The following is a 21,255-nucleotide window of genomic DNA, read 5'->3' as shown; positions in this document are numbered from 1 at the left end:
GATCTTCATCAGGCTGGATTGTTAGAGCTACTAGGGTGTGGAAGGACTCTCGTAGTATCTTATGTGCATTGTTAATACGAAGTGAGGATAGACAGGATTTGCACGAGTAGGGTTCTATGATTAAAGACGTTGTTGTCAATCGTGATTCGTTATCTTAGAGTGGTTTAACAATAGGGCATCTAATCAGGTTGTCTCGCTGAAGGAAAAAGCAGATATAAGGATATGTTGCGGGCGCATTTCATCAATCGCAGCCGAAAGGCTATTGATGGCCCGGGTGATACTGGGGACCAGGCTGGTATGGCGCACCCGGTTGCTGATATTGAGGATTCGACTGATTTGGGGCACCATGTTGGTGCTGCGGATCACCCTGATACTGGTATTGCGGACCAGGACCTTGTTGAGGTCCCTGCTGATATTGAGGCCCAGACTGGTACTGGGGACTAGGTTGATATTGCGGACCAGGGCCTTGTTGAGGTCCTTGCTGATATTGAGGCCCAGACTGGTACTGGGGCCCGGGTTGATACTGCGGACCAGGACCAGACTCGGGCCTAGGCGGATATTGAGGACCTGGTTGATATGGTGCTCCCTCCCCTGGAGCCGCCCCAGTATGAACCATCTGAGTATGCTGAAGATCCTCAGGTGCATAATCACTAGGACTCGGTCCCATGGGCGCTTGCACTCCAGCAGGAGCCTGGTCAAAGTTCGCATCACCCTGCGCGGAACGAATGGTGTGCGTCAACATTCGCACGGACGGGTTATCAGTGCGCACATGGCCCGTCAGGATCTCTTTGACAGGAATCTTCCGACCGTAGAACCTCTCATTCTCATCATTTCGCTCAATAACGATTGTTCCATCGATCTGCACCCCCGCATAGAAACCTCGACTCTTGACATAACACCAAATCGGCGCCCGGCGCTTGTGCACCTCCGACTCCAACACTCCGCCCATGCCAATCGGGCCCGCGGCAACAGTAATCTCGCTGCCCAGTGTCACTCTAACCTTGGTGAATGCTTCCAACGCCTCGTAGGTATTGATAACCATCACGCAGTCGTAGATATCCGCACCAACAAGGAATCCCAAACCAGCTGTGTGCAACAGGATCCCGGAAGGTGCACTCCACTCCCCGGTCTCCGGTACCCGGGCAATCAGAATGCCACTGCCACCAGCTCCACTGAACCACAAGCCCGTTCTCATGGCCGTGAACACGACTATTCCCTTTGCCTGCCGGATCACCTCGGAGGGGATCTTTTTCAACACCTTTTGCTTTCCGCGCGGCTTGTCAATTTTCTGTTTTGATGATGATGCTTCGTTGCTGTTGACAGGAGGCGCAGTGTCCGCGGCTGGCTCGTCCACGTAGACTCCATCTTTGCAGAAACTGCGGAGAATACGGGCGACCTTTTCGCTTTCTTTATCGAGGGTCATGGGCCAGAAGGCTTCGGAACCCAGCTTGTTGCTGAGTCGGTTGACGGGGGCGCCTAGCTTGTCGAGGGCGCCCCAGGCTTTGTCGAAGCCCATTTTGCCGTAGGTCTTGGTTTTATCCCACATCTTGTGGCTGTTTGTGTTGGCGGGTGGTTGTGACATTGTGAGGGTATTCGGTGGGTAGGTTGGGATAGGAGGGTATATTGAGGAAGAAATGGTCTATAGAGGGGGACGGGTATATTTATGTGTGATTCTTGACAGGCAGAGAGGAAACAGGATATGTAAACTGAAAATGGCGATGACTGACGTAGGGCGACGGAAGACTCAAAATTGAAGGCATCAACAATGGCGGGGCATCTGCGACCCGCGGGTCCCGCTATTTTAAGTGGCTAAGCCTTCGGGATGTCGTAATCGTATTTGCTTGCTTATTGTTGTACTAGGCTGCTACATTTTAGGACGGAGATGGCATTTGTGGCTGAAGGGGCTGTGTTAGTCAACAACCATTCCATGGACGAGAAGACACTCTGAAACGCGATACCCGGATATTTGTTTCTGCCTGAGGAAGACCCTCCCTGTGCACTTTCGACTTCTATCCTCGTTTGTCGCTGAAGGCCCTTGACGTTCGACTTCATGCACGCGCGCCTAAGATGGTTCCCTCTGGGCTTTTCTCTGCATGAGGAGGGCCATTTGCTGGTTGCAATGGTTAAACGTTCTGCACTCTTATTCCATATCTCATTGTGTCTTCAGCCTTAGACTCAATTCCAGCATCCGGTCTCTCTCTGGATTCCATAAAATTTCCATTCTTCTTCCTCTTCTATCTTTGTATTCTTGCTTCTCGAGGTTCATATTACATCTATCTCCATCGAGTATGTATTCTGTATTATGTCTTGGAGAGTCTTCTCTTCCATTTCCTAGATCAGCATGGCAATACTTTCATTATGTCTGCTATCATTGACAATAAGTTACTTTGTATATCCAGTAATAGTACTATTCAACATACACAAAAAGGATATCTCACCCCAAAATGCACTTTTTCCATCCGTTAGATACGGTTACTTGGCTAAAATAGCATAATAGATGTCTTACAGCCTCAAATAGGCAAAAGATGATCTTCAAGGCTGCCGAAATCAAAAGCGCAAAAGCCTAGACTTGCTATCTAGCTGCTTCTGTCGCAATTCCGTCTGATGTAAGCGCTAACATGGGAGAACAAGCATGGTGATGTGTGAACCAGCCGGGAGATCTTCCTTTCCCGACCAAACAACCATGTGAAGTCAGGCGGGAGCAAAGCTATACCCACCTGATTTGTCTTCACAAAGGCATGATGAACCTGTTATAGCAGTCAGCCACTATTTATCTATATTTAAGATGTGATCTTGATACCTTAGTGTCGAGGTGGTTACCGTATTTGGATATAACAGCGTTAGAGGCATTGCCCCGAAGAATGCTTATCTTCAGACTTGTCAAATGAGGCACGGTCTACGTATCCTGCCATCAAACTAACCTTATCAGTAGCCCTACCATTGGTTAGCCTCGTCAGGAACATCAGGCACACAATCAAGCCTTAATCCTTTCCGTGGTAGCAAGCTAGCGTGAGGAATTTCTCTTTACTAGAAATCATGGCAAGGTGACCAGTCGCTCAGTTGCATAATACATAGGGCTCAGTTTACGACACGGCTAAGCTTCGCATATAGTACTGTAGATTACCAGGATTGAGTATAGTTAAGAGGTCATTTGAGCGCTTCGGCCACTCCAACTGGATACAATTTTCAGCACAACCAGGATCTACACAGGTAAAGGGACTGAGAATCAGGGCTTAACCAGAACATATGAACTCCGATCGCCCGAAAGCTTTTCTGGAGATTGTTAGCCGTAAGAGGCAAGTAAAAGCTAGGCAGCCAAATTGTTTGCCTAGTATCCCTGTAAGTGCATTATCGGCATGGTAATAGAAGCAGCCCACAATATTGTCAATGAGAATGGGCCAGCGGCCATTGGAATGAAGTGGAGTGAGATTATAAGAGCAAATACGGAGCTGAGATAAGCCTACAAGTAGACCAAATGGAGGCCAATTCCGGAATAAATCACTCACACAAGGATGGTGTACCTGCAAATGCAAAACGGATACTGCATGTCTTTATGAGATACATCTGACATGAGCATATAGCTTGCTTATTTCATGTTCAAGTCTAGTCAGTCATCCAATGAGAGTCGCAGATGCACCTGATAAGGAAACAGACCGTGTGCAGAGAAGCAGCAGCTGTTGGAGGGATCAGCCAACTGACAGGGGTTTCTCTCTCACGTGTAAAAGTACCTACTGTAAATATTAGGCGTTCATACTCTTCCTTCTATCCGAAGACATGATAGCTAATGAGCGACTAGCTCAGATAATCTCTCTTCCATCGTACTAGTGATTATGGGATCATGAAAGGTATAAATAAGCCAGAGGGTATACACCTCTCCAGCTCATCAGACTTCATTTCTAATATCACCTTCAACATGGCTGGCAACTCCCAATCTATCTTGAAATGGCTTAGCCTATTCGCCATTGTGCTGGGAGCATTCAGTGGCGAGACTGATGAGCTATTTCTGGACCTTGATGTTGATCAAGTTGCAAACGGAACGGCAGGTTCGTGGATTCAAGCCCCGTGGGGTGAATCTTATGTGTCTGCCGTACGTGAAAGTCGTTACGGCGATGCCGTATGGGCGCGGTATCATATGGATGGTCGAGCTGTGGGCAACATCATCGAGGCAGACAACACTACTGTGACAAAGGAGCTGCTTGACGATGCCACGGGCTACAGGCTCGGCAATCCGGAACTCTACAACCAAGTGGCCACCAGATACAACACCACTAGCTCGAACGACGGACATCGGGAACTTGTCGACATCATCATCGGTGTTCTAGGTGAAGACCTCAAGGCTCTCGAAGAGCGGGATGTGACCTACACCATCAAGTGCAGCAGCTCAAATCTAGCCTCACGTAGTTCTTGCTACGAGTTGCTTCAGGACATGAACCAGTACCAAACAGACCTTGGCTCAACGCGTACAATTGACTACTATGGTGGTTGCTGGTTCAGAGTCGGGCCTCATGGCAGTGGGGCCGATCTTACGTGGTATAAGGCACATGCGGTTGGAAAACTTATATACGATGATTGCCCACGAACCAAAGCTTGTTGTTCAACCGTATATGTTTCGGGTTACTCGCCTAAGAACTCGGGGCACCGCAAGCTGTGTTTGAGCTCGAAGTCCACTGGTTGCTAGTGATGCGGCTTTTTCGATCTAAAGATATCTGGTTTGCAGGTAAGAATCACCATGTCATTTCTCGGACTTTTCTAAAAACCACATGCCCATCTGATTATTTGACCATTAAGATGAACTGACGTTCTGGATAGGACGTCTTGACCTGAATAATGCCGGTCCCTCGCCAATGACCCTTGGACCACGTGACAGCTGAAGGAATATGAACGGAGCACCAGTAGGGGTTACTTGAAGGTTGTTTGGTATATTGCAACATTGTACTTATCAAAGATGTTGTTACTTCAGAGGTTGATAGTATGAAAGAATGTAGCGAGAATACTGCGACATGAGCCAGGTACATATCTATTATTATCCCCAACCTTTAGTAGATAATAGGCTTCATAGGGCGAAGCGAAACCCCCTCTATTTAGCTCAATCGTAATACCTCCCTTTGCGGTAGCAAAACCTATCGATACGCTACAAGGGGGTAAGACGGGCACATCTTGGCCACCAACGATCAGTGTGCCGGTGAGCATTGTTAGTGCCTGATCCCATGCCATCTTAGATTTTGCACTCACTTATACCGATGGTGAGAACTAGAAGAAATTAGCCTTATAGGTGCCACATAGCTTATCCTTTGACCAGTAACTGTTAGAGAGGTGTCAAACTTGAGGAGTGCAGGGCCCAGGAGAGTCTAGGCAGAGACGCTTATCAGGCACCAATCGAATAAGCGGGTGTACGTATTAATCTGCGGAAACATAAATGACTCCTTGTTCCCACCCTCAATGCAAATACTTGCACTGGCTGCTACACAGCGTCATCTTGGCCCAAGATTTCTTACTTCCTTTCTTATTCCTTTCAAACATCACAAGAATACTATACCCTGCAAAGATCTTCAGTGACTATGGAATCCTCCCTCCCTGAACAGATATTCCTCGACATTCCCATCGCAGACGTCATCAACAAAACGACGAAAAGACAACTAGTCGAGCCATGGGCATCTCGGTACTGCACAGCCATCGCTGAAAAACGCTATGGTGATGCAATTTGGGCGCGATACCATATAGATGGACGCGCCAAAGATGGTATCTACACCAATCTGCGCGACAATGGTGATGGGCCATTTGAACTACACGAAACTAGCGTTTACGACGTGATCATGGAAGATGCCCGAGAGCTGGCGCAAAGTGATCCGGAACTTTATAGCGAGACACTTCGATTCTATCGCGATTCTAGTCCAAGTGACGGTCGACGGGATATTATTGATGGACTCTTCAGGATAGGATCATCTTGCCTAGCTAGTGGGTGAGGTGAGTGGGAATCAATGTGCTGCTGCAGGTAAACCATGTCTCCCAGCTACAGTCGTTGTTGTTGATCAAGCCCACCTACTGATCACGGCTTGCTTGATATTCTAGTTCTTAGACAAGTAGCCCACTCTTGTCTTTAAATATTATATCCCGTTGCCTTGATTGAATGAGATCCTAAATACATCATAAGTAATAGCAACTAAACTATGGTCATTAATGCCAGGCAGCCTATGGCTGCTCCTTTCCCTGTAAAACACGAGAGCAAATACACGCGTAGATCCTCGTCTAGTCACTCGGGCTCCGGATCGGGTCCTTCTCCCCACTCTCCACACTCTTAAGGAACTCCCTGGCAGCATCCGGATCATCCTTGAACACATGCTCTGCCACCATCCGTTGTGGCGTCTCTCCCATCCACTGGAACAACGAGAAGTCGCGGAACCGGTCCGCCCGGAAGATCTCCAACACCTCGACCTCCTCGTCATCACTGAGGTTCTCAATGAAATGACCCATGTTGCGAGGAACAATGCCCACATCTCCTGCTACATAATCAAACGTACGAGCGTTACCTTCAGCAGCGAAGATGGTCACTCGCGCCCGACCGCGCTTGAAGTAGGACCATTCATCTGCATTGGGATGCCAGTGCATCTCCCGGATAGCTCCCGGGCGGATAGTCAGATGGGCGGCCGCGACAGTCTTAGAGATGGGAAAGTTGGACGAGTCAGTGATGCGCACCTCTCCGCCAGAGGTATGCTCGGGCTTCTGGGCGAGCATCTTATGCGTGAAGCGCTGCTTGGATGCTTTGAAGTTGCGGGGAAGCTCTTTGGGAATAGATTCCGGGACGGAGCCCTGGAAGATGTACTTCTCAGATTGCGGAATGTTCTTGAATGTTTGTGGGCGCATGCGAAAATTTCCAGCGAGAACGGACTTGGGTGTATGTGCTGTTGTGTGGCATTGTTAATATTCTTTGGGGAGGTTGTATAGCAGCAAGCACGGTGGACATACCCATCCAGTCGGTCAACAAGAACGTGGACTCTTCGGAAAAGTTCCCATCATCGAAGATCAGTAAGAACTCGGTGCCATTGGGACTGAGACCCTGGAGGGAATGGGGATGACCCGATGGGAAGTACCAGAGGTCACCCTCCTCCAGATCGTCGATGAAGCTGCCCCCCTCCAGGTCAAGGCCGGTGACTCGTACACGTCCGGCCAGCACATACGCCCACTCTGCTTCCCGATGCCAGTGCAGCTCGCGGATAACACCCTCATCCAGGCGCATGTTCACTCCAGCAAGCTCCTTGCTCGTTGGCAGCTCGCGTACGGTAGTCTGACGTGTCCAGCCGCCCTCCTGCAATGCATTAGCCTTATCGCTTGTCATACAGAGAAACTCAAATGACTTACTTCGATGCGAATGTGAGAGTCTGCAAAGCTCCATCGCATGTTGGGCATGTTGCCATGGTCTGTGCTCGGGGGACGGAGCATGTCGGGGTTCTGGCGCTCACGGTCCTTGTTGCGGGGTCCCATGATGGTGGCTCCATCTCCCATGCGCCAGGGCAAGGGTTCATGGCCTTCCCCGATCGCATCTACCTTGTGGTCATAGGGGTCGCGATGATCGGGGGTGAATGGCTTGTCCTGGAAGAAAATGGATGGGGATGAAGCGGGAATCTGCAATAGTTGCTGGTATGCTTCGTTAGGGACCGGGCCTCCCTGACTGGGATGGAGGAGGGCGGCCACGGTCGCGAAACTCAGCAACAGCTGACGTGGTGACAGAGGTAGCTGCATCTTTGCAATCTACTAGAATGCTTGGTCTCCAGATCTCTATCTCTTTTTTTGCGACCGTGGAAACCGGGCCATTCTTATACTCCTTGGCTGAGGGGGTGGGTCAGAGCAAGCTTGATATCAATGGAAATTCTCTCATATCCGACTCTTCCGGGCAACCAGTGACGTGGAAACCAGAAAGCAAGAAACAGACGCAAGGGTGGAACCTCGTCTGGGGTCAAAAAGCCCGAACAAAGCTTGGTAGCAATGCTTGTTTGGGGAGAAGGGGGAGTCCATTGGCCCCAACCATTCAGCCCTACAGGGCCGGGCACTCAACGTCATTGGATCTGCGCCGACGTCACGCGCGATGGATCACAGTTTCGCTCTTTCTTTCTCCACTCATCTCCAACTCTTTCTCCCCCCCTTCATCTCCCACTGCCGTCCTAACCGTGGACGAACTATTAAGTCCCTGCTAGCTGTCACTATTCACATCGCTATTTGAGACACTCATTTGGAAGATTACTTGCTGCCTAGTTTGTGCGATCGGGCACTCCCAGGCCCCCCAATTCTTCCCTTCCCCTCTCGTGTTTCCCCCCCCCACACACACACACACACACAGACCATCCACCAACCCTGACTCTCGACCATGGCGCACGAAACCGCGCACTACCAGGAATTTCCCGCCCATGAGAACGATCCTCTTCTGGGCCACCGGGGACCTGGCTCCAAACCTTCTCCCCTGAGCCAACTGCGCCGCCATCTCCGCACCGAAGTCGACCCGCACCGAGCAGACCTTCTCCTCATTTTCTGCTACGTCATCACGGGCCTCCTGGACAGTTCTGCCGTGTTCATCTGGGGTTCCTTTGTGAGCATGCAGACCGGCAACACGGTATACTTTGGACTAGGGCTGGCCGGGGTGGATGAGAGTCAACGGTGGCTTAAATCGCTCATCTCGATCGGCAGTTTCTGCATCGGCTCCTTTTTCTTCGCCGTGTTACACCGCCTATTTCACACGCCGCGCCAACGGTCCGCCCTGACTCTGTCCTTCTCCCTGCAGATGGCTTGTGTCGCGGCCGCTGCGAGTATTGTCACCGTGCAGCACACCGGCAAGACCGATCCTCTGACGTGGAAGATTGGCGTGCCGTTGGCGTTGGTCGCGTTCCAGAGTAGTGGTCAGGCTGTGTCGAGTCGCGTGTTGAAGTGTAGTAGTTTGACGAGTGTTGTGCTTACTAGTATCTATTGCGATTTGTTCTCGTCGCCGGCACTGACCTCTTGCAGTGTGCTTAAGGCTCCTGATGAGTGGAGGCGGCTGGGGGCTGTGGTGGGGATGTTGATTGGAATTGTGACGGGTGGCTTGTGGGCGAGGAGTGAGGTTGGATTGCCGGGCGCACTTTGGACTGCTGTAGTGTTAAAGGGAATGATTGCAGCTGCATGGATGTTGTGGAAGACGAAGGAGGTTGATGAGGTGTAGGATGCTTAATACTGGGGGGACAAATCACTACTAGTCGTATTGTGGTCTAGCCATTTGGCGCTAGAAATCGCGCGTGGGGCGACGCACAGCATACAGCAGGCAGCTTTTCTATACATAGTGCTTTACTTCCTATAATAGGCTGAGCTATAGACTGGGGGCGATAGCAGAGGTTATGGCTCTACACTGGATGTTGACGCACACCCGATGTAGTCGCTTAATTCCACTAAATTATAGCGTCTGTCCTATCGTCAGTTTGATTACACAGCAGCATCTGGAGTAACCACCCTCAATGCACCTCCCCAGACGGGAACAAATCAGGAGTCAATGAGTCAAATGCTTTGCTAACCTCCGCGGACAAATTTCCGCCCGCGACAAGGCATAATGATCAGGCAGTCTTTGTTGGTTCAAGTTGCCTCCCCTCAATTAACTGGAATAGAGTTAAACCCCTCATTCCCCGCACGAAGCCATCCACTCAATCCCAACTAATGGTCAAACTGACATCCAGTCTGACCCACTGCGCGATAAATATCCCTGATAAGCGGATCGCGCTATCTTGACGCATCCTTTATCGCCCAGCTTGCTTGGATAACGCGACAAAAAATGTACTCGGGCGAGAGAGCCGACATCTCGGAGGACAAGGCCGAGTGGCCTTGCGAGCAGTGCTTAAGAACATTTATTTAGCTTTAGAACACATCACTAGAAATAATCATTTGACGTGTGGCATTATCCCAAATTTCTCAATTGTTCATCTAGAAGAATCCGGCATAATGACAACTCAATCCAGCACAATCACGCCGACGGAAACAACTCACTCTTCCTTCTTCGAGACAGCCCCATTCATTCCTCCCGATGCCATCTTTGCTCTAACTGCGGAGTACAATGCCGACACGTTCCCCCAGAAAGTGAACCTCGGGCAAGGAACCTACCGCGATGAGAATGGACAGCCCTGGGTTCTGCCTTCGGTGCGGAAGAGTCGCGAGATGCTTGTTGGACAGGGTCTGAACCATGAGTATCTGCCGATCTTGGGTCTTCAGGCGTTTCGCCAGGAGGCGAGTAAGATGGCATTAGGCTCGGGACTGTACGAGAGGATTCAATCTAGGGTAGGTCCCAGTCACAGAAACTCGCATATACATCTTACCTATCGCATCCTCTGACATGATCATCGAAGCTCGCATCCTGTCAAGGCCTCTCCGGCACCGGATCTCTTCATCTAGCAGGCCTACTCCTCCGAAGCTGCCGTGCCCCCTTACCGAAGATTTACATTCCCAGTCCCACATGGTCGAACCATCACCAAGTCTTCTCCTCTCTCGGATTCACCTGCGAATCCTTCAGATACTACGACGACGCGCAGAAGAACCTAGATATTGACAGCTACTACTCTGCCCTAAGACGGGCGGAACCCGGCTCGGTCGTTATTCTTCACGCGTGCGCGCATAATCCGACCGGCTGCGATCCTAGCAAAGAGCAATGGAAGGAGGTCGGTCGTATCATCAAGGAAAAGGGACTATTCCCTCTCTTCGATGCAGCGTACCTTGGTTTCAATTCGGGAAATATTGACGATGACGCTTTTGCGATTCGGTATTTCGTTGATGAATTGGACCTGGAGGCGGGTGTATGTTTGTCTTTTGCGAAGAATATGGGGCTGTATGGTGAGATTGTTCTACCTTTTGGGATGCTGTCGTTTGTTCCTTGGCTAATAGTTCGCTAGGAGAGCGCACGGGTTGTCTATTCTTCGTAGCTCGGACAGACAAAACTGCGACGAATACGCAGTCGGTGCTGGAGATGCTGCAGCGGTCCGAAGTCTCGAATCCGCCCGCCTATGGAGCGAAAATTGCTGCTACGATCTTGTCGGATAATGAGCTCAAAGCGCTCTGGTACAAGGATCTCGAGACCATGAGTGGCCGGATCCGGGCGATGCGGAGGGCTCTGTACGACTCCTTGAATAACAATGGTGAGTGAATCTTGATATGCGTTTGAGCAATCTCTAATGATTGTGCAGGTGCACCTGGTAACTGGGATCATTTGTTCCGCCAGTCGGGAATGTTTGGGTTCTTGGGTCTTGCACCGGATGTGGTTGAGGATCTGAAGGGTATGTTTTCCAGGTTGACTTTCGCGATTTAGTACTAACTCCATTCCATGCAGTGCAATACCATATCTACATGGCAAGCAACTCGCGAGTTTCTATTGCTGGACTCAATGATAAGAATGTGGAGTACGTGGGCCGCTCGATTGCCGAGTGTCTGAAGAGCAAATAAAAGAAGCAGTGTGCCACATAGTAATATAAGCATTATCTCATGTTGAGACACATATCTCTATGTTGCCTGGCTAACTAGACGCGATATATCGTTTTTAATCTAGCGGTTATTGCTGCTATATCTCATACAGCAGTCTATAGAGTCCATTCCATTCCATCACGTAAATCCATCCATCAATCTACCCAGCCATCTCCACCCCATCAACCACCTAAACCAACACCTTCCTCACCACCTCCACCCTATACACCACAAATATCAGCACACAATAAACAAACCAGAAGAACAAGCGAGAAGAACTCACACCGAAAACGTCCCCGCCGAAACGGGCATCGCCCTCGCCAACGCGGGTCCAATCCCGAAGAACAACCCTCCCAACCCCTCCCCTCTCCAAGTCATCCTCACAGCCTCCCTAAACCCCTTATACCTCTGGTCCCTGCCAAACCCATCACTCTGCATCTTACTCTTAACATCCACCGGATGACTCAGTAACCACAACATCTCCCCCGCCAACCCCCCAGACATGGCAATCTGCCAACTCGGTAACTCGTCCCTCCTTTTGCCCTGTCTCTGCGCCGCAAGGCCCAAGAACCCCTCGTAGGACGCGAACCATACTCCGATGCCGTGGCCTTCGCGGATAAGGGTTGCCACTTGGCCCCGGTATAACCCGTGGAGGATTCCCGCTTGGGAGATTATCTTGCGCGCGCAGTCGAAAGGACCGGTGTACAGGGCGAGGGAGCCGTGGGGTTGGGTCTGTAGGCGGATGCGGATGTGTTCGATCGGACCGGAGATGAGGCTGTTGGTTAGGCCGGCGAAGCAGCCCGCGAGGTAGAATTGAGGGAGGGTGGGGGTGGTAGGTAGGGTTGGGCTCGTTTGGTTGTTGTGGTGCTCAATGAGCTGGCGGAAGTAGTGGAAGGCGCCGAATTGGATGCTTACCTGTTTATTTTATCGATCAGTGGGCGAGAGCTTGTTGTGAGTATAATATGGGATGAGACTTACGCAGGCGCCGACGCCCAGTAAAGGGACGAGTGAGCCCTGGAGTGAGGGAGAAGGTTAGAATGGTTATAGGTGAGTTGTGGTGAGCAGCGCACCTTGTAGAATGATAACGGGCCTTCGCGTTTCCAGATCTGCTGGGTGAGATAGAGAGCATTGTTGTTTGTGCCTCCCTGGGTTTGGAGGCGAACTTTGACGAGGTCTAGATAATGTTCAGCTTCCTGGAATAGCAGCTATGGCGATGAGGTGGAATCTATCTATACAGAGTACGATGGCACTTACCAAATGGTTGTCCTGTTATTCCGTAAGTACAATCACAAGCACTCAAATATCTCCAAGATAAGGATTATGGAATACACTGACCTATAACCACCTGCGCAACACCACCCGCTGCTCCTGCGACTAGATCCTTGACAGTATCTCTCCATTTCGAAGTATACACCGATGCTACGCTCGGTTCCTCAGCAGATGACATGATGACGGTGCAAGACCAAGCAATCGTATGACTTGCACATTGCACCTTAGGAGAGTGTCATAGCTTGCCATACTCAGTGCGGGGTATATTCAAATATCGTGAGTTGGCCATAGCTAGGGCACTCAGTGATAATGTTTCGGGTGTTGCGCCGATGCCAGTATGCTATCTCGGTATTGTTCCCCGAGGTGTTCGGCCCGCTTGGCTGCACGGCGGCCCACATGGTAGCTTATTATTTCATTTAGGGTGATGGCAGCCGCCACGTTGAAGTAAGACTATTCTAGCACAGTGAGGGGGAATTAGCTTCTTTGATCAAGTGATCTATACTACTATCATTGTCTATAGTGGTACGCTTCCCTAGACTTACTATTCATATACACAAACCGACATTGCACTACTCGCTTTAATGGCTTATAATACTTCCGGCATTGCAACTCATGTAAGAATAACTCTAGTGGTAGAAGTACACTACCTTTGTTCGCGCTACAGACCCTCTAGCAGTTTACAGTTAATATAACTTGTCATATTTTCTGATGGCGAGTTCAGTGCTGTACTAGTACACAGTTACTATAGAGAGAGTGCTGGAACCCGGATCGATTCTTAGTTCATCCAGCACGGTCTTGAGCGCGATCTTTCGTGAAGTTCCAACATATGACACAATCCCAGTTCTATGCTATATATCCCAATAAACTCTCAGATTATGGCTCATCACAATATACGCAACCATGGAGTGGATGTATCTGGTTGTTGCATTGCAACTACCGCAGCCGCTACTAGCTCAAGAATGGAGACGCTACCATCTCGGTAACGGTGCACAGAAAACGGAGGCTCAAAAAACATCGTAGGCGAGTGGCGTACTAATAATACTGACTGTGACTATGACCATGGTTGTCTGTCGTGTATCAGTGGAGTTTGCGAAGGTAGACCTGGTGGACAATGCAAGAAGAATTCTCACTGTGTTGGGAAACGGTACAATGGCAGGATGCATCTATGGGTATTGCGAGGCTAAAGCCGGCGATGTTTACTAGTCTCAGGAACACTCTCAATCTCCCCAGAATGGCCTCTCTTGCAACCTTTCCAGGAGACATCTCAATCTTCTTAGTCGAATTCCCCACTATCTACTGATTACTTTTCCGCATATTAATCCTATACTTCAACCAGCCCGACTCATACATATTAATTCATCTTACAAATGAGTATGAATGGATGATTGAGCAGCGCCATATATACGTGTAGTGACAACCTTCAACATCGACCATCATCTTATCACTTCTTCATCATCTAGGCGCGGGGCTGGCAGCGGAAAAGAGATATCCCGTGCTGACAAGAGGCCGCATACACAGACATGGGCAGTACTGCAATATCTTACGTAGGACACAGGTGACGTGGACCACAGCTCCTACCTGAAGCAGTTAGCAAGAGGCACAATCCCTGCCAAGAAGGACCGACTGATCCTGCACAGTCTGTCACAATTCCTCATTCAATTTCCGGGTGTGATGGCAGCATGGCAATTGTTGACAACACATCGCAAAAAAGTATTCCAACCGCTTCAAAGACTGATGTTCAACCCCTGAATGACCCCCCAATGAATGTGATGATTGTGCAGAATCGAGATTTTCATGTTGTGGCAGAATAAGCATAAATGCCGACACTATTGCACTGGCTAATTCGGGACTATTTGCTGGCTTTCTGCTAGCGTGCCGGGAAATTTCCGTCAGAACGCAGTGGCCAATCGTGTACCAGATATTAAATTATGTAAGCGGCAGCAAGGATTTGCTACAATCACGTGATAATGACCCTGGATCCGCGCTTGGCTCATGATCAACAGAAAAAAGGGTGCGCCAAGCCAGACAAGGCTGGTCCCTCGTCCCCAAAACCGTCCTGTGCTCTTCAGTCCCTCTGTCACTGCGGATCTCAATTCAGATTTTTGCAGTTCCCCAATACATTTCCTGCAATTGCATCTGACGTGAGATGGAACAGGCATTTGCGTTTCAAGGAGATTTAATTTGATCCCTTCGACACAGCCCTAAGTCACAGCCTTGCACTGAAGATCACTCACAATCAGGAATCAGGATTTCTTTCATCAGGCTGTGAATTGGTTATTAAAAGATACCAACTATGCCACACAAGGTTAGTATGTCTTGTATAAGGTTTAGCGTAGCCTCGCATGCTCTTCCCGATCGAGAAATCTCTTGCTCAGCCCTTTGTACCCCTTGACCTGAGCTGCACGGATACAACCCTTCGGAACGTCCAATTGACGCAGGGGAAACCCTGAAACATACCAGCGATGTGGCAGAGAGGTTTTTTTTTTTTTTTTGCTGCGCCAGCAACTAATGGAGAGGGGTACCGAAAGTAGCAGCCTAGGACCGCTGCTTCTGTGACAGGGGGTTCGTATTCGTGTCTACTTATGCTCCAACGGGTGCTGTGGGTGTTGGGGGCCGGTTTGTCGGGCGCGCTTTCCATCGCGGCCGTCTCCAAGGGCTTGTTATTGCGGTATGATTGTTATAGAGAGGCAATCGCATTCACGATTGAAATAGATGGCTAGTCAATGCTTTTGCCAGCCAGCAGATCACTGAGAAAGTAAGGAAGATCAATGTTTTGATCATGTAGAATGGCTTCATACCTTCCTAGAGGGGGAAGCGGTAGCCCCAAAACTATGGCGGATCCCACTGTGTGGGCCACATCACAATATTTTCGACATGTAACCAACTACTTTGTACTAGTGTACTCCATACATGTGAACTGTTTTTGAAAAAATCACAAAAGTGTAATTCGGAACTTTCCAAGGCTTCTTCTTCTGGCTGCGCCTGGCTACCGTCACGTGGGGCTGAGCCCCTTTTCCCCCTCATCATCCTACATATCTCTCTCATCTGTCTTCCGGAAGATGAAAATGCTGTGATAAATCTACGGTATGGCACCAACTCGGTTGCGGCGTTTGGCCATCGTCGCCCTTATCGGCGCGGTGTTAATGATTTGCATCTGCCAGCAACGTACCAAGTTCGATACTAAGCCGATAGATCTTGAGGATCAGTACCCACTACTGTACCGTCATGTCCACACACACACTACCGAGGGAGGAGGTAGGCGATCGTTCACAATTCTGTGGACACAACTGACTGACTGACCCAATTGTTCTCTTACAGCATGGTATATCCCGCCAAAATGGACCAGCGCATCTAAACCACCCCCGAAGAATATTGTCGAAGCGGCCGAGCTAGCTCTTAGCGCCGCCCGAGCTTCCCCAGACGGGTACCTTCCTCACTCAACGATTCCCATGATCGTACATCAAACCTGGAAGAACACAAGAATCGACACCTGGCCCCAAATCATCCGTCACAGCGCCGAGCGATGGCTTCAGACTGCCGAAGGCGAGATGGCCTACTTTTTGTGGACGGACGAGGGAATGGAACAATTTATTCACCACTTTGAGCCGGACCTGGAGAGCCACTATGCGCATCTGGCGCGCAATGTTGAGCGATCAGATGTGTTTCGCATCGTGATATCGAAATGGATTGGAGGCGTGGTAGGTGCAGGAACAACTTCAAAACTCCGAATATAGTTCTAATCAGAACAGTATGGCGATATCGATACCGAACCGCTTCGCAAACCTGCCGACTGGATCACCCCGACCGATCTACATGCCTGGAACGATACACGGGCCGGCACATCCTATAACTCGACCGCTCCGGTACGCGCGATTGTCGGCCTCGAGGCTGATTGCCCTGAGGGGTCCGATAGCTACTGGCGTATGGGCTACTCGCAGCCCGTGCAGCTTACGCAGTGGGCGTTTGCCTGGGCCCCGGGTCATCCTATCCTGCAGACCTTCATCGACCGGCTATCAGCAACGATAGGAGATATCTCCAACCGCTATGGTGGATCACTCCAATCACGAGCTGCTCGACAAGAGCTTATGAATCTTGATCCACTCACGCTTACCGGACCTGCTGCCTTCACCGACGTCGTGCGGAGTAAACTGGAAGAGGTGGCTGGCTTACGCTGGCATGCACTGTCAGGTCTGAAGGACGGGGGGAAGAGCAAGCTGGTTGATGATGTGCTTATTCTTCCAATTACTGGGTTCAGGTATGTTAATCGCCTCTTCCATTGAAAGAAGCGTAGAAGAAGAACTGACACGGCGATATAGTCCGGGACGTGGCACGTATGGCAATATGGGCTCCAAGCCAATCACCGACCCATCCGCGCGCCTAAGGCACCTGGCACAGGGGTCGTGGAGGGCCTTCGACGTGAGAGTCGAGTACGGCAAATTCTGTCGGACTGTTCTGGGAATGTGTCGCGACTGGTCAAAAGTGCCTACTGTTGTTGTTCAATGATTTGGTATCTTTTGGTTTACGAACATTCACGGCGTTTTGGGGGTTGAGGGGATCAGGATAACGCGATAATAATATTATAAACGGCTCATAAGATACCCAATCAGATATTCTTACATTCATCTGGAAATAGCATAAATATCCCAGTCTCAACATTAAGAACGCAAAAGATCATTGGGGGCCGACGAGCTCGCGAGTCATTTGCGGAACAGAACGAGCGGAGCAGCTACCGAGTATTGCAAAATTATCTCCGACCGAGCTGGCCGTCTCAAGTCGCCGCGCTTGGCAAAGATTGAGTATATCAGAACTCATGGGCTCTTTATCATCTTGGTATAAGTAATAGTGAAACATGAAAGGGAAATAATGATTATATGCTATGTATAATTTACACACTATCACCAGAACACTTTTTACGGCCTGTTTTGGCGCTATGGAGTTGCCGACGCGATTGTCAGTTACTTATCCAATTGAGAAGCCATTCCTCTGCGAGGTCATGTACCCAATCAATTGAAGAGCTTTAAGAAAGTATTCATTTCCCACCTTTATTTCAAGGATTTGCTTAACATAGACCGACATTCAGTTCGACGTCATGCACGGACTTGGAGCCCTGGAGTTGGGCACTACTATGATGGACATATATATATATATATATATTTTATGGATATGCTACCGGCATATCTGAGAATACTACACCCTAAGTTCCAGTCGGAGACTTAAAGTTGATGAGATTGATGATATTTCCTATGAAAGAAAGGTTTAATCTAATATTCTTATGGATTATATCATATTCTTTAAGACATGATATTGTGTGAATCGGTTATCATCTCTAATGCCAAATCCACTACTAGTATCAACCGGTAGCAACTGAGAATACCCCCAAGCTTTCTACAAGGGGGTTCTCTCCACATAATAGATATACCTTCATTTTCTAGCTGTTGTATATCCACTTAACTTTAAACTCACAGTATTCTTACATTACCAGAATTATCCCAACGAAGATACAGCTTATCTCAGTCACAGACTTATAGTCAAGAGTATCGTTTTGTGGCCACGAGCATCTGTCTACGAAGGTGCTGATTGCTTTTTTAATACCAAAGATAGAGCTTAAGACATAGAATTTACAAGGGTGACAGACTTGATCAATTCATAGAGTGAGCCTAGGAAGCCCGAAAGGTATCTACTATAAAAGCGTATCTACTGTAAAAGCTCACTTGGGGCTCGGATAGTCTGATGTATTCAGCACCAAGAGTTAGATAAGAAAATTCTCTGCTCGAACACATTCAGAAAGTGCCGACCTGGACACACTGGAGACCCCGTTATGAGACACCGACATGACGCGGAGATGATCCGGATCATAATATATATGCCTTCTGAAACCGTAAGCCAGCTGATTCGATGAACTTTTATGGCATGATCGTTCCTTCATGGCTTCTCACATAGCCAACAACGAGGGAGAATAAAGATTGGTGAACGGCTTGAAGTTGACCTTGCTTGGCAATTCCTTCGAAGGATCAGGAAGTTGAGAGCCCAGCCACAGGGACCAAGACGTTCATGTCGAGATTACTGGCTCGCAACTTCCAGGCTAAACAGACAAGAACAGAAAGGATTATCATTGAGTCTGTGTCATCGAGATGGTGGATAGTTATGTTGGCGATTCTGGATGATACTCCAGACTCTCAACTAGTGAGCGATTTCCTAAGTTTTATCCACACTGTACTATAGCAATTTTGTATATAGATGACAGAGCATGCTCAAAGCTCTGTCCTGCGTGTTTAAAGGTTCAATTGCAAGACAGACATTAGCCCTCAATCGACAGATTAGTAACTGACAGAGCGCCTGTATATGGCTTGCTTACATTTTGATGCATATATGTCAGCACTACCCCTATGTAGGCCAAGAAGAAGCATACCTTGTTTAGGTATGAGGGTTTACGACCAGCCTGCAATCACCGCTTACGCACGGTCCAGGTATCCGAGCAAGCCAATCATCCACTCAGGAACAGTCAAATATACAGCCTAAATAAGTTAGTTTCCTTCTTGGCTTCAAGGTTGTGGGGCGAGGAAGAAATCCTGAAGAATCCTTTCGGGCTTCATCATTCGTCATATGCCGACAATGGGGCCCAAAGGCTTTAGTAGCACTGCGTGGTTACATGTGTTATGCTGCCTAAACTGCAGCTTCGAAATCTACTCTGTTACCTTTTTGTTCCCGTCAAGGAACAATGAATAATGTTTTCTCTAAGTATTATTAGGTCAGGTACTGTGTTGGGCTTAGAAAACACTTCGATTGTACTTTTCCTGGGCTTTGTTTCTGTCAAGTACTGCTTAAAAGTCTGATAATGTTCTCCAGGCCCCATGGAATCTGGATGTGGCGCGTCGGCCCATCATCAAGTGGCACATGAAACGTGGGAATGTGCCGAGACTTATGTTAGCCCCTTGTGGATAATAAGAGCAGCACATTTACCCAATGCAGTAGATGCGTTGCGACACAAGGCTCTCATCTATGCTTCAAAGCTTCTAGATTCAGGTACCCGGCTGCATTGATGAGCTGACTTTGTGGGGCGCTTCATCTCTAGATGTTAGGACTCTAGCCCCCCACACTGCACAAAGAGAATAACTGGAGGCGGAGTACCTTGGCAGGTGTCAATGGCAGGGAAGAAAGCTGAAGGAATCCTAATGTTACATTCTGGCTGGTCGGTCTATTCATGCTGCGCCATCACAGACCAGGATTGTGATGCAGATGCTGGGGCCGGATGAGGGAGGCCAAACGAAGAGACCAGTAAAAGAAGCCCATCGTTAGCTATCCTACGATTCATACACATTTTCAAGGCTCACAAAGCAGAATTGGCCCCAGGATGGAGGCATATTGTTGGTTTCTGTACGATATGTAGAGTTGGATGAGTCTTGGAGTCTTGAGATAGAAGTCCTAGGAAAAGGTATAAATACAGCGTCCTGGCATGGAGTATCCTGCTCATCATCAGCAACAACAAACAGCTTCTCTAACAACAATCTTCTCTATCTATTCAAATCTATCAAGACTATCTCGTCTATCCCAATCATTCAAAATGCAATTCACTGCTACCATCCTGATGCTCGCCACCGCCATCACCGGCGCCATTGCCGCTCCCGGCGCTCTCGAGCAGAGACAAGACACCATCGAGATCAAGGCCTGCGACGGACAGAACTTGGGAGGAACCTGCACCAAGATTTCCATCAAGACCCAGCATGACTGCTGTATGTGGCAATTGTCCAACACCGTTCTTTTCTCTTGTCCGCCTTCATAACTGATCTTTTGATTGCATCTAGTCAATCTGGAAGACAAGCCAGTCAACGACAATGTCCACTCGGTCTCCATCCCCCGGGGATACCGTTGCCGCTTCTGGGAGTATGTTATTCTTCCTTTGTATTATGATGCTGACATCCCTGGCTGACTTGTGCTTCTTTCTTGCTCTGTAGGTCCGACCGCTGCAACGGCGGTGGCACTGGCGACATCCAGTCCCCTGGAAGCGACAGCATCTCCTCCAACCGTGTCCAGTCTGTCAAGTGCTACATTAACTGAGCCACGGTCTGTCAGCAATAGGCAATGGATGAGTAACGGATTTGGCGATTGCGGGATCTGGTGCTCTTGGCTTATTGATGATAGCCTGCTATTCAGCGTTTGGAACAGTTGCTAAGACCGGTATTTCAAATTGTGCAAATATGTATTACTTAGGTTTCTGTTTCTAGATTATTATCAATTTATTATTATATCCATATGAAGCGCAAACCTGACACCCATTGTAACCTTTTCCAATTAGCATCATTTGCTTCACAATTATTGACGTGCTGGATGAGCCAATCACACGCCTATCTCGAGAACACAAATATGAAGAAAGATTATGGGAAATATTCCTTGGAAAGCACCGTTTATCGATATTGAAATATTCTGATCTAGTGAAGTCGGTTCGGCTCTGAAGTTATACGATGTCAGAGGTACTTGATACCAGGCCTTACAATATATGTAATTGTGCAGTACCTTGCGAATCTAATATTC

General features: G+C 48.9%; 9 protein-coding genes across 9 annotated transcripts; 6 read left to right on the top strand and 3 right to left on the bottom strand.

Moving 5' to 3' along the window:
- Nucleotides 1-63: 63 nt before the first annotated feature.
- Nucleotides 64-1,744, bottom strand: BO88DRAFT_404494 (DUF500 and UBA/TS-N domain protein). The gene has a single exon (XM_025706636.1). It carries the CDS (start codon nt 1,580-1,582, stop codon nt 260-262), a length of 1,323 nt encoding a protein of 440 aa, XP_025563237.1. The 5' UTR covers nt 1,583-1,744; the 3' UTR covers nt 64-259.
- A 2,169-nt stretch (nt 1,745-3,913) lies between these two features.
- On the top strand, nt 3,914-4,678 carry BO88DRAFT_453195 (uncharacterized protein; the record flags this gene model as incomplete). The annotated part of the gene is made up of 1 exon (XM_025710732.1): nt 3,914-4,678. One exon carries the CDS (start codon nt 3,914-3,916, stop codon nt 4,676-4,678), a length of 765 nt encoding a protein of 254 aa, XP_025563236.1.
- A 788-nt stretch (nt 4,679-5,466) lies between these two features.
- On the top strand, nt 5,467-6,132 carry BO88DRAFT_435020 (uncharacterized protein). The gene is made up of 2 exons (XM_025709506.1): nt 5,467-5,992; nt 6,070-6,132. Exon 1 carries the CDS (start codon nt 5,559-5,561, stop codon nt 5,961-5,963), a length of 405 nt encoding a protein of 134 aa, XP_025563235.1. The 5' UTR covers nt 5,467-5,558; the 3' UTR covers nt 5,964-5,992; nt 6,070-6,132.
- BO88DRAFT_364583 (oxalate decarboxylase OxdC) lies at nt 6,114-7,828 on the bottom strand. Its single transcript, XM_025703984.1, has 3 exons — nt 7,357-7,828; nt 6,964-7,303; nt 6,114-6,899 (listed from the first exon to the last, which is right to left on the bottom strand). Exons 1-3 carry the CDS (start codon nt 7,735-7,737, stop codon nt 6,247-6,249), a joined length of 1,374 nt encoding a protein of 457 aa, XP_025563234.1. The 5' UTR covers nt 7,738-7,828; the 3' UTR covers nt 6,114-6,246.
- A 310-nt stretch (nt 7,829-8,138) lies between these two features.
- On the top strand, nt 8,139-9,418 carry BO88DRAFT_404491 (YoaK family protein). The gene has a single exon (XM_025706635.1). It carries the CDS (start codon nt 8,360-8,362, stop codon nt 9,182-9,184), a length of 825 nt encoding a protein of 274 aa, XP_025563233.1. The 5' UTR covers nt 8,139-8,359; the 3' UTR covers nt 9,185-9,418.
- Nucleotides 9,419-9,905: 487 nt separating this feature from the next.
- Nucleotides 9,906-11,519, top strand: BO88DRAFT_364577 (aromatic-amino-acid aminotransferase). Its single transcript, XM_025703983.1, has 5 exons — nt 9,906-10,284; nt 10,353-10,833; nt 10,893-11,135; nt 11,184-11,273; nt 11,327-11,519. Exons 1-5 carry the CDS (start codon nt 9,952-9,954, stop codon nt 11,437-11,439), a joined length of 1,260 nt encoding a protein of 419 aa, XP_025563232.1. The 5' UTR covers nt 9,906-9,951; the 3' UTR covers nt 11,440-11,519.
- Nucleotides 11,520-11,736: 217 nt separating this feature from the next.
- Nucleotides 11,737-12,904, bottom strand: BO88DRAFT_339164 (hepatocellular carcinoma down-regulated mitochondrial carrier protein; the record flags this gene model as incomplete). The annotated part of the gene is made up of 4 exons (XM_025703015.1): nt 11,737-12,372; nt 12,436-12,471; nt 12,528-12,631; nt 12,793-12,904. The coding sequence occupies 4 exons, from the start codon at nt 12,902-12,904 to the stop codon at nt 11,737-11,739; spliced, it is 888 nt and encodes a 295-aa protein (XP_025563231.1).
- A 2,736-nt stretch (nt 12,905-15,640) lies between these two features.
- BO88DRAFT_404489 (alpha-1,6-mannosyltransferase) lies at nt 15,641-17,449 on the top strand. Its single transcript, XM_025706634.1, has 4 exons — nt 15,641-15,981; nt 16,045-16,424; nt 16,476-16,981; nt 17,043-17,449. Exons 1-4 carry the CDS (start codon nt 15,813-15,815, stop codon nt 17,227-17,229), a joined length of 1,242 nt encoding a protein of 413 aa, XP_025563230.1. The 5' UTR covers nt 15,641-15,812; the 3' UTR covers nt 17,230-17,449.
- A 2,676-nt stretch (nt 17,450-20,125) lies between these two features.
- BO88DRAFT_461768 (uncharacterized protein) lies at nt 20,126-20,781 on the top strand (the record flags this gene model as incomplete). Its single annotated transcript, XM_025711183.1, has 3 exons — nt 20,126-20,456; nt 20,529-20,607; nt 20,679-20,781. Exons 1-3 carry the CDS (start codon nt 20,180-20,182, stop codon nt 20,779-20,781), a joined length of 459 nt encoding a protein of 152 aa, XP_025563229.1. The 5' UTR covers nt 20,126-20,179.
- Nucleotides 20,782-21,255: the final 474 nt, after the last annotated feature.

The sequence above is a fragment of the Aspergillus vadensis genome (genome assembly GCF_003184925.1).
Source record: "Aspergillus vadensis CBS 113365 unplaced genomic scaffold BO88scaffold_10, whole genome shotgun sequence".
Taxonomy (NCBI): Eukaryota; Fungi; Ascomycota; class Eurotiomycetes; order Eurotiales; family Aspergillaceae; genus Aspergillus; species Aspergillus vadensis.
The sequence above is the reverse complement of the archived record's forward strand: the minus strand, read 5'-3'. Positions and strand labels throughout refer to the sequence as shown.

Coding starts and splice junctions, on each gene's coding strand:
- BO88DRAFT_364583 (XM_025703984.1), bottom strand. CDS start 7,737: ATGCAGCTACCTCTGTCACCACGTCAGCTGTTGCTGAGTTTCGCGACC. Junction 7,304..7,356: donor ACTCTCACATTCGCATCGAA/GTAAGTCATTTG, acceptor AATGCATTGCAG/GAGGGCGGCTGGACACGTCA. Junction 6,900..6,963: donor CTTGTTGACCGACTGGATGG/GTATGTCCACCG, acceptor GCCACACAACAG/CACATACACCCAAGTCCGTT.
- BO88DRAFT_435020 (XM_025709506.1), top strand. CDS start 5,559: ATGGAATCCTCCCTCCCTGAACAGATATTCCTCGACATTCCCATCGCA.
- BO88DRAFT_364577 (XM_025703983.1), top strand. CDS start 9,952: ATGACAACTCAATCCAGCACAATCACGCCGACGGAAACAACTCACTCT. Junction 10,834..10,892: donor GAAGAATATGGGGCTGTATG/GTGAGATTGTTC, acceptor ATAGTTCGCTAG/GAGAGCGCACGGGTTGTCTA. Junction 11,136..11,183: donor CGACTCCTTGAATAACAATG/GTGAGTGAATCT, acceptor ATGATTGTGCAG/GTGCACCTGGTAACTGGGAT.
- BO88DRAFT_404494 (XM_025706636.1), bottom strand. CDS start 1,582: ATGTCACAACCACCCGCCAACACAAACAGCCACAAGATGTGGGATAAA.
- BO88DRAFT_404489 (XM_025706634.1), top strand. CDS start 15,813: ATGGCACCAACTCGGTTGCGGCGTTTGGCCATCGTCGCCCTTATCGGC. Junction 16,425..16,475: donor CGAAATGGATTGGAGGCGTG/GTAGGTGCAGGA, acceptor TAATCAGAACAG/TATGGCGATATCGATACCGA. Junction 16,982..17,042: donor CTTCCAATTACTGGGTTCAG/GTATGTTAATCG, acceptor ACGGCGATATAG/TCCGGGACGTGGCACGTATG.
- BO88DRAFT_404491 (XM_025706635.1), top strand. CDS start 8,360: ATGGCGCACGAAACCGCGCACTACCAGGAATTTCCCGCCCATGAGAAC.